The sequence below is a fragment of the Agrilus planipennis genome, unplaced genomic scaffold (genome assembly GCF_000699045.2).
Source record: "Agrilus planipennis isolate EAB-ADULT unplaced genomic scaffold, Apla_2.0 scaffold145, whole genome shotgun sequence".
NCBI classification, from domain to species: domain Eukaryota; kingdom Metazoa; phylum Arthropoda; class Insecta; order Coleoptera; family Buprestidae; genus Agrilus; species Agrilus planipennis.
The window spans coordinates 394,367-405,245 of record NW_020440372.1 but is presented as its reverse complement, the minus strand read 5'-3'; the positions used below and the strand labels follow the sequence as shown (position 1 = coordinate 405,245).

Sequence of the window (10,879 nt, the reverse complement as noted above, 5' to 3'; positions counted from 1 at the left end):
TGACTGCCTTTGCAGTTCGCGCAGGAAGGAGTGGCGTCTTTACTGTCTTTCGCCTTGCATTCAGCGGAGACGTGGTTTCGGCCGCAGAAAGAACAGACCCAGGCTGCGCGGCAATAATTGGCCGTGTGGAAAAACTTTTGGCAGCGACGGCATTGGGAAACGTCTTTATTGACTCTTTTGGGCTCAAACTTGATATTGAGCCCGCAGATTTTGCCAAGCTCGAAGATTGTCTTGGACTTTTTGTCCGTCCTGTCTAGCCGAACGGACACTAGAGGCCATACTTTTCCACCGTTGGTCATGCGGTGTATGCCGCGGATAGCAAAGCCCTTGTTGGTTAGTTCGGACTGTATATCGTCCGTGGAGATTGACTCGCAGACTCCGCGAAGGACGACGTGAAGGTCCCTGTCCTGGCGGAGCTGGTTAGTTGAGAACTCGACGTTTGATTCGTCGAGGAGAGAGGTAAGGCGGCGGAAGTCCTCAACAGAGTTGGGATAAACTCTGATGGAGTCGCTGGTGTATACTGCCCGTCGGGCCGAGATATCATGGCTTTCCATGCCACGGAGAATTTTGGGCCAAATGGACTTTTGGCGGATGGATATTGGGGGAGGAGCTGTGGTGCCTTGGCCGGCAGTGTCAGGCTCGGACTCAGCGTCCGTGGACGATGACGAAGACGAAGAAAGGAACGGTGTCCGTCTTCGACGTTTTGTTCGACGGCTACTGGCTTGAGTAAAGCCGTCGGCAGAGGTAGCAGAAGTTGTCTTTGACGAGGCAACTGTCTGTGAGGACGGTGCGGTGATAATAGCGGAGGTGCTAGGTGCGATGTCTTCTGACATGGGAGTGGGCGTGGCGTTGTCAGCATGCTGACGGATGAAATTACCTAACAGGGTTAGGTTATCCTTCATCTCGCCGAACAAGACGATGGCGTCGGCGAGGGAGAGACCCTCCAAGAGTGCAGGACCCTTGGGGAGAGCCATTTCCGAAATGGCAGGCGATAAAAACGAAAAACGCTTTTCGGTGGGCGTGGCTTTGGTTGTACGGGAATACGAAGGTATTTGTTAGTATAATGGGTTAAGGGAACGTAGAAGTTCAAGGGGACGTTGCGTACTCGGTCCCCAAGACTGTTGGTTAGTTAAAATTAATTAAAAACGTTAAACTTACCTAGAAACGGCTGGGCACTGTGTAGTGCTCGCAGGTAACAAGTACGTGCGAGCTCAAACGAAGTAGACGGGCGTGGTCTCGAAGAGTCGTTGGCGTCGTTTATTAGCACGGACTGGCTAGTGAACGATGTTTACTGCTATCGAGCGTGATGTTGCTACCGCGAGTGCTGGTAGACTATGAAAAGTAAAGATAAGAATTTTTGAGAGTATTTATAGGACAGGGTTGTTAGTAGATTTCTAGAAGAAAAAGTAGTGAGAGAGAGGGTGAAGACTAGTTTGTAGGAATACGTAGAATTAAGCAGTATAGAGTTCAAGAGAAAACAATTAAGAGTAAAACCAGATATTAGTGTGGGAGTGCATGCAGGTATGGTTGAAGTTGGAATTCTAGGTAAAAGCGATTGAGAGAGCAATAGAGTTTAAATTGAAAGGAAACCAAAGTATGTACAAGATAAGAAATTGAAATGAATTGAAATAATATTTCAAATGAAATGAATTTGGAATAATGAAAAACAATCCTTAAGAAATATTTACAAAGAATATATACAGTTGTCCGCCACAGTACCCCCCTGCCACTGATACGATCAGGAAAACGCGGCGTCCTGATCGCGTTGTTCTTTGTGGCGGTGATTGCACGACTGGTGGTTCCGTGATTGGTGGTGTTCCTGCGTGGCTTGATGCTCTGGAATTATCGGAATCAGTTGGACCTCGGTAGTTCTCTCGTTGTTGGTATTGATATCGTCCAGGTCGGCAGGTTTTAAGCGGTTTATTAATATTTTGATGTTTTGTCCGCGAACACATACCACGAACACCTTTTCCGCTCGTGATACCACCTTGAATGGACCATCGTACGGCTGCTGGAGTGGTCCTTTTGGCTCGTCATGGCGCACAAACACCTGGCTTGCGGTTGCGAGGTGCTTGAAAACGAACGGTGTCCTCTCGCCATGCCTGGTGCCGTGTACGGGTTGTAGTTGTCGTACATATTGCCGTAGTTTCTGGACGAAGTCAGACGTTGTGGTAGCTTCCTGCTCCGCCTTTCCTAGAAATTCGCCCGGTTCTCCGTACACCATCTCTGCTGCAGTGGATTGTAGATCCTCCTTCCATGCCGAACGTATCTCTAGGATCAACGTCGGAAGGGTTTCGATCCATTTTGCTGAATGGTGGCACTTGATTGCGGCCTTCAGCTGCCGGTGGAACCTTTCGACCATCCCATTTGCTTCCGGATGATAGGCCGTTGTTCTTAGATGAGTCGTACCTGTCAAAGCGTTCAATTCTTTGAACAGGTGCGACTCGAACTGCCTGCCCTGATCGGTAGTAACGCGCAACGAAGTCCCAAAGCGTGCTATCCAATGGTGGTGGAAATTGCGCGCAACCGTGGCTGCCTCCTGGTCCCCCATTGGGATAGCCTCTAGCCAGCGAGAAAATCGGTCAACGCACGTCAACAAGTAGCGGTAGCCTTCGCACTAAGGCATTACTACTATGTTGAAGGTGGCACGAAGGTTCCTGAAGTGGTCGAAACGTGTCGCGTGACTTTGGATTTCTAGCACTCCAAGCAATTCTTGACCATTTCGCGGCAGTCCTTCTTGATCGATTGCCAGATGTAGTGTGCGGTTACCAGCTTAACGGATCCTTTGGCACCAGGATGCGATAGACCGTGGACTTTTTCGAAGACCATTCGGCGAAACTGGAGCGGAATGAAGGGTCGCGCCGTGGAGGTCGAAACGTCGCAGACCAGTGAGGTGTTCGTACCTGGCATCCTGATAAGCTTGAGCTGCAGGTTAGAGTTTTTGTTCTTCTCCAACGCTGCTAGCTCTTTGTCTGCACGATGTGCAGCGGCTAGTTACTGGTTAGACTTCGTATTTTCCTCCAACGCTGCTAGCTCTTTGTCCGCACGTTGTGCAGCGGCTAATTCTTCCAGGTCGATGGCTAGGGTTACCTCTTCAATTCGCGACAGGGCGTCCTCTCCCGGAAGATGACGAATGTCCGTCGAGAATTGGCCGATAAAGTCCAGGTACCGGAACTGACGTGGGCTGCAGACCCCATACTTCTTCTGGAACGCGTAAGTGATGGGCTTATGGTCGGTGTATATGGTAAAAGTCGTAGCCTCTACCATATGGCGAAAGTGTTTCACCGCGTAGTATATGGCGAGCAGTTCTCGGTCGTAGGTGGCGTATTTCTTTTCTGACGATTTGAGCTTCCGGGAAAAGAAGGATAATGGTTGTCATGCACCGTCGACGTACTGCTGTAATACCGCTCCAATTGCGGAATTTGAAGCGTCGCAGAAAATCGCCAATGGTGCATCGGCTAACGCATGCGCGAGAAGCGTAGCGGCTGCCAAGCCGTTCTTGGTCGCGTCGAACGCTACAGTTGCTTCCGGTGTCCATGTCAGGGGTACCTTGCCTTTGACGTCGCCCTTCAGGAGTTCACTGAGGGGTGCCTGGAGACTTGCAGCCTTGGGGATGAATCTCCTATAGAAATTTATCATTCCCAAGAACTGCCGGAGTTCCTTAACGGCAATTGGCCGTGGGAGAGATATAATGGCCTCTGTTCTTTCCGGAAGTGGTGCTGTCCCTTCGTTGATGACGAGGTATCCCAGGCAGTTTACCTCGGATCGTCCGAACTTGCACTTTGCCGGATTGATGACGATTTCGTATTCCTGCGGAAGGCGGAAAAGGGTTTCGTGGTGGGCAAGGTGTTCCTCGGGTGTTGTTAAAGCTACCAATATGTCGTCGAAATACGCGTAGCAGAAATCCAGGTCACGCAGTACTTCGTCGATGAAGCGCTGGAATATCTGCGCCGCGTTTCGTAGACTGAACGACATAAATGGAAACTAAAACAGCCCAAACGACGTTGCTATCGCTGTTTTACAGATGTCCTCTGCGGCGACTGGGATCTGGTGGTATGCTTTGGCCAGATCAATTGTTGAAAATATTGTTTTTCCAGCCAGAGTTTGGGAAAAATCGTGAATGTGACGAACTGGATAACGATCTGGAACGGTCCGTGCGTTGAGCCCTCGGTAGTCGCCGCAGGGACGCCACTCGTCGCCTTCCTTAGGGACCATATGTAACGGTGAGGACCAGCAGCTGTTGGATGGTCTGACAGTCCCTAATTTCAGCATGGCGTCGAATTCCCTTTTAGCTGGGATGGTTTCCGGTCACCCAACTCTTCATTTTCTAGGAATCTCTTTGTTTTTTCTTCCTGGGATGCGCTGAGCCTTTTTATCAACTCCGTTTCTAGGAGCTCGTAGGAATCGTCCATTGGCGTTGCTACCAAATCGCGCACTTCAGATGCCACTCGCGATTCGAGACTTTGGGCGACTATCTCGAATTTTTTATATTGGAAGTAATGCCGGCACTTGCAAAATCTAACTCCACTTGCGAAAACCATAGTTCTGGGTCTGTGTAGTTGAATTGTGGTAAAGTTAATCTACTGTTCTTTTGGCCAAGCATCGCTTCTAGCGCACATAACATGTGAGCTTCAGCCGCGGTTGGATTAGCCATTGTCACACAAAATAACAAACACAAAGAAGTTTTACCTGAGCGATTGTTTTTGTTTCAGCTCGAATGCACTTTTTCACACGAAAATATGCACACGTCGGGGTCACCACTTTAGTGTCTTTTGGTGCTAATACTAATCAAATACCAAGAAAACACTAACATTGACAAATAACAATTTATAACAATAACAACGAAAACACAAGTAACAAAAAGGCACAAGGAGTGAAACATACAAACGAGAACAAAGTGACAAAAAGAACAAGATAACAAAACAGTAACATTTCTAAATATACAAAATTTGTTGTTGTATAACAATATGGAATGACGCGGGTATCTTATCAATTGGATGGAGCGCCCCGACTTTTTTAGACATAATTTTAAATAAAATGTCAGCTACACATAACTTGCGTCCGTACGAACATCAGTCTTATATTGTACTTGTTTAGACTTAAAAAAGAAAGGTTTCCATTATATAAAAATGTCCACGACATAAGAAGATTGTGCACGTATTACCGTGATTTTACGGATTCGCCAATATCGCCAAACCTTTGACACGTTTAATCGAAAGTGACCACAAATATTATTGGGATTTGGATTGTCAAACGGCATTTGATACTTTGAAGCAGACTTTAATCACAGCCCCCATACTGATATATCCTCGGCCCAACGGAATGTTCATTTTGGACACCGACGCGAGCAATGTGGGAATGGGAGCAGTTACAAGATGGTAGAGAAGGTAATCGGCTGTTTTAGCAAGACCTTATCAAAAGAAGAAAGTAACTACTGTGTCACTAGGCCAGAGATACTGGCTGTAGTCAAAGGTGTAGAACATTTTTATAAATACCTATATGGACGAAAATTCACCCTACGCACCGATCATGCAGCTTTAAAGTGGCTTCTGAATTTCAAGAATCTGGAGGGCTAAGTACCTCAATGGACATTTTGGTTTGCAGTAATAACCCGAATCGGACCAATCATGAGAAGAAAGTGGACTATTACTTCTATTCCCGGAGCAGATGTCGGGAAGGCGAGATTGCAGATTCCGGCATGATCCTGCGAAACGGAAAGTGAAGGTGTTTCGGGACGAAAAATCCTTAAGGAGGGGACAGTGTAGTGAGCACGAGTGTGTTTGTGTGCGATTGGGCACTCGTGTGCGTGTATGGCTTATCGATTCGCCGACTAGCCGCGGGCGCCTTTCTTCATGTGCGTCGTATTTGTAAATGTGTGTGTCGTACCTGCGTTCTGGGAAAGCAGTTAAACAGTTCAAAGAAAAACAAAACGATCTGGACGTTTCGAGAAGGCTCCCGAAAGTAAACAAAAGAGTATTTAAAGGAAGAGACGATCGCCGGGTAGAGGAGAAATAAATTGACCGTTGTAGAAGTGAGTTGAGAAATAAATTGGCAGGGATAGCAGTGAAATAAATAGCGCAGTGAATAGTGATATATCAACAGTAGTGTAAATAAATAGAATAATTCATAACCTAAGTTTAGTAATAATTTAATAGTGTTTTTAAGTTCTTCAATAATTAGTAAATAAATAGTTTTTGTCGTTATCAGTATACGTAGTTAATTTTGTTAAACTCACGAACATTACAATACCTTATTTGATTCTGTGATTGGGAAAAGAATGGTCGTCTTAAAACTTGTGGTTGATATGATTGGAAAAAAGTTTGGTCTAGATTGACTGTTTAGTATTTTTGTTGTGTTTTGTGTGTATGTTGTTTTATTCCCTGCCTATATCCGTTGCATTTGTTAATATATAAGTGTGGATTGATTTAAATTTTCAAGTTCCTTACAATGTGTTAAAGCGTTTTGCAAATTAAGTTTATTTATTGCCGCACATAAGACTTTAGTGGCTTCTCTTTTATAATGTTTCCTACGATATTGTTGAATGGTTTTGTAATGTTCAATTACTTTTATTATATATTGTATAAAAATTATTATATTATTATAACGTTACTTCACATTTAATTACTCGAAACGAAATATTAACTCTTATCATGGATGTTACAAATTACAGTTGAGGAAACGTTTGTATATTTACATATTAATTTCAGTATTGCCAACATTTCCTATTGTTATTAAATTTAAGATTTCATGTGAATAATAAATATTGTATTTGTCCAAACATTTCGGTTTCCGTTCAGTGTAAATAATATATTGATTGTGTTTGGTTACCCTTCGGAATTGTAAATGATCTCTAACCTATGACGTAGAAAGGAAATGCTATTTAAGATTCAAAAACAGTTAATTAACCAGTCATAAATTAATAAGTCATAAGTAATAAGTAATAAGCCAGTCAACAGTCATCAATCAAAAAATCGTCAGTTCTAATTCCAAATCTATCTTCAATTAATCTAAGTACAACAATTAGTGAATAAGTTAGTTGTAAGTGAAAAGTGTAAATAATAAAGCTCGAAGAAAAAGTCTCGTTGGTTTGTTCCTCTAAGTATCCCATTACAAATTGTTGTTAGGAGCTGGGATAGAAGAAAAGAGAACAGTCGAACAACTGCAGAAGAAAACACCATTGGTTTAAGGAAGTTGTGAACTACTGCCGTCACTTCACCAGGGTGAATTCTGTTGTACTGTTTTGTCAAAGTGGAAAAGTGTAAAACCTGGTAGATTCGAAGAAATCCTTCTATTAGGGACCGCTTTTCAAGGGGTCTTTTAGACCACGTTGATCTGGACAATGCTTCAGGCTTTCAGCCTCTGCTTCTTGTAAGTCGTTTCAAATCGTTCCTATTTTCTATTTTTACACTTCGAACAATTTTGTGTTTGTGTTGACTCAGTGCTTCAGTGATTTTTTTACGATAGTGACAAAATGCCAGCCAATGAAGCGCAAACTACCCCTAATGTAGGAATAAGTATAGAATTACCAGAAAAAATGTTGATTAGGTTTGATGGTACAAAGTCTAAGTTATATGAGTTTATTGATAACTGTGATAAGGCTACGAAATTAATTCAACCCGCATTTAAAGATATTCTTTTCCATATAATTGAAACAAAATTTACTGATAGTTATAGGGCGTTAATCAGGAATAGAAACCTTACAGATTGGAATACTTTAAAGCATCGTTTAATAGATGCATACTCAGAAAAAAGAATTGTCGGACAATGGCAGCTAGAGCTTAATTCTTGTAGACAAAATTTTAATGAAAATGTGATGGTATATGCAAATAATCAAAGGCAATCACTTCATTTGTAAATATACGAATAGGGGAAACAAGAATAGATTCATGTAAGAACCTATACAAAAGGATACACATCTAATATTACAAAGAATGATAGATGATGATCCAACAAAGTTTAAAAACTTTTGAACAGCCAACCGTACACACTCTGCTAATCTACATAATTACTTCTAAATTAAGCAATAGCACGCGATATGAGTGGGAATTATTTAAGCCTTCAGATGAATTTCCAACATTTGAAGAATTTTTAAATTTTTTAGAGAAACGGTGTCATTTTCTGGGATCATTAGAGGTAAATAGAAACCAACAAGTACTGTCAAATACGCCAAATAAGCATTCTAAATTGATTCAAGAATCATTAANCAGAAAAAATGTTGATTAGGTTTGATGGTACAAAGTTTAAGTTATATGAGTTTATTGATAACTCTCATATTAGCTATGAAATTAATTCAACCCACATTTAAAGATTTTCTTTTCCATATAATTGAAACAAAACGTACTGGTAGTGCTAGGGCGTTAATCAGGAATAGAAACTTTACAGATTAGAATACTTTAAAGCATCATTTACTAGATGCGTACTCAGAAAAAAGAACTGTAGGACAATGGCAGTTAGAGCTTAATTCTTGCAGGTAAAATTTTAATGAAAATGTGATGGTATATGCAAATAAAATTGAATCATGTTACATAAAATTAGAACTTAACGGAAGAACCAAGAACTGCGTGCGTGGATTTATTAAAAAATCAAGCGTTAAATGTTTTCATTACGGGACTGCATAGGGATCTTAGCTTAATTGTAAAATCCCAAAGACCCAAAGGTAGGAAAAAATGGAGGGTAGTCATGGATTATAGGAAATTGAATGAGATTACAATAGGAGACGCCTATCCCCTCCCTAACATCACTGATAACCTCGACCAGTTGGGTCACTCGAAGTACTTTTTAACCCTTGACCTTGCATCGGGGGGGTTTCATCAAATTAGAATGAACCCTAAAGATTCCGGTCACACCGTTCTTTCTGGTCTACAAGGTGTCCGCTGCTTTGTATATCTTGAAGACATTGTCATTCACGCTGATAGTTTAGAAACCTACAATAGAAAACTTAAAGAAATATTCCAGAAATTATCCGACTATAAATTGAATATTCAGCCCCACAAGTGCTCGAAACCTTAAAATACTATCCAATTTCCAGATTACCTACTGAAATAAAGGCTTTCTTGGGTCTCGCAGGTTATTATAGGCGATTCATTAAAGATTTTAGTAAAATAGCACAACCCTTAACTAAGTTTCTAAAGAATGATTCTATATTTTTATGGACAAATCAACAACAAAATTCATTTGAGGTTTATTTTTTATTTTTTTTATTTTTTTANGTAAGAGATGATTGACTGAATCAAAAGCTGCTTTTAGATCAACATAAATACAGTCAACCTGATTACCATCATACAGTGTCCTCTTTAAACTCTAGCATGTTAGAAATTATAGATTTGCGTAACACAAAACCATGTTGTTCTTTTATTATATACTGAATAAAAAACTCTGAAAATTTTCGAGCAACTAGTTTATCAAATACTTTTGCAAATAAACTTAATTTAGAAATTCCCTTATAATTACTAACATCCTCTCTATTACCTTTCTTTTTAAAAACTGGAGTAATGTAAGTTCTTTTCCATTCAGTGGGAAATATTCCAATAGATAGTGATTCATTAAATATAGTTAATAAAGGGGATATTAGTAAGTGCCATAAATTCTTTATAAACACAACAGGAATTCCATCCGGACCAGCACTTAGTTTATCTTTTAGATTGCACAGTTCATTTTTTACTTCTTCATAAGTAAACGATATGGATAACAAGCTTTTGATAGCTCGAAGATCATCTTGTAGAAGATCACAGGAGTTAGAGTTATAAACTGAGTTAAAATGGTTAGCAAAAAGATTGACTATATCTTGACCACCTTCAGTTATAGTTCCATTTAAATTCATGTGATTAGGTAATCCAAACTGTTTAGATTTATTATTGGCAAATTTCCAAAAATTCCTACTATCTTTTTTTATATTTATTTGCATTTTAGAAATATACTCAGACTTTAATTTTTTTTCCAAATTTTTACAAAATGATCTTTGATCTTTAAACTCTTTAATAGCATTTATATTATCAGGAGATAATTTAGTTAATCTATGATATTTCATTTTAATTTTAATCGCATTTTTAAGTTCAAAATTAAACCATGCAGGATTATTTGAAAAGTAAAAATTAGCAGTACGAATAAATCCTGCTACATTTTAATTTTAATCGCATTTTTAAGTTCAAAATTAAACCATGGAGGATTATTTGAAAAGTAAAAATTAGCAGTAGGAGTAAATCTTGCTATATTTTGGTAAAGTACACTGTAAAATTTTGAGAGCTTGTCATCAATAGAAAGTTCATTATCAGTTAAAAATTTATAATCTACTTCACTCAAAGATCTATTTAACGCTTCATAATCACCTTTTTTAAAATCAAAAGCTCTAAAATTATAATCTAAATTATCTACGTACAAATTCTTTACATCAATCATATAAGCATAGTGAAAAGTATCCAATTTACACAATGGATCTAAAGACACTTCACAACTCACTTGATCACAATTAGAGAAGAACAAATCCCAATAATTACCAAATTGATTAGGACTTGACATTTGTTGAGTACAATTTAAAGAATTCACAAGTTCATTAAAATTTGTCGCCAAATCTCTAATCAATCTGTTATTATTGGAACCTTTAAGAAGTTGCACTTCTTCATCATGTGGCCATGTATATCCTGGTAAATTAAAATCACCAAGTAACATTACTTTATCATTACTTTTTAAATTATTGTTTGCATTAGTAATAACTTGGTTAAACTCTAATAAATTATCCAATAAAGGAACATTTATATAAGATGTTGCTGGTGGAATATATAATACACTTATTAGAAATTTAATATTCGGTAGAGAAACTAATAATATGACGTATTCAATTCCAAAGTTATGTTTATGTAAACACTTAACATCAAGTCCATCT

The 10,879-nt window shown here is 39.7% G+C and overlaps 1 protein-coding gene across 1 annotated transcript; it reads right to left on the bottom strand.

Moving 5' to 3' along the window:
* Positions 1 to 1,738: 1,738 nt before the first annotated feature.
* LOC108736974 lies at positions 1,739 to 2,551 on the bottom strand. The gene has a single exon (XM_018469606.1). It carries the CDS (start codon positions 2,549 to 2,551, stop codon positions 1,739 to 1,741), a length of 813 nt encoding a protein of 270 aa, XP_018325108.1.
* Between the last annotated feature and the right edge of the window lie 8,328 nt (positions 2,552 to 10,879).

Excerpts from the sequence above, each read along its gene's own strand:
- LOC108736974 (XM_018469606.1), bottom strand. The coding sequence starts at position 2,551 with ATGGGGGACCAGGAGGCAGCCACGGTTGCGCGCAATTTCCACCACCAT.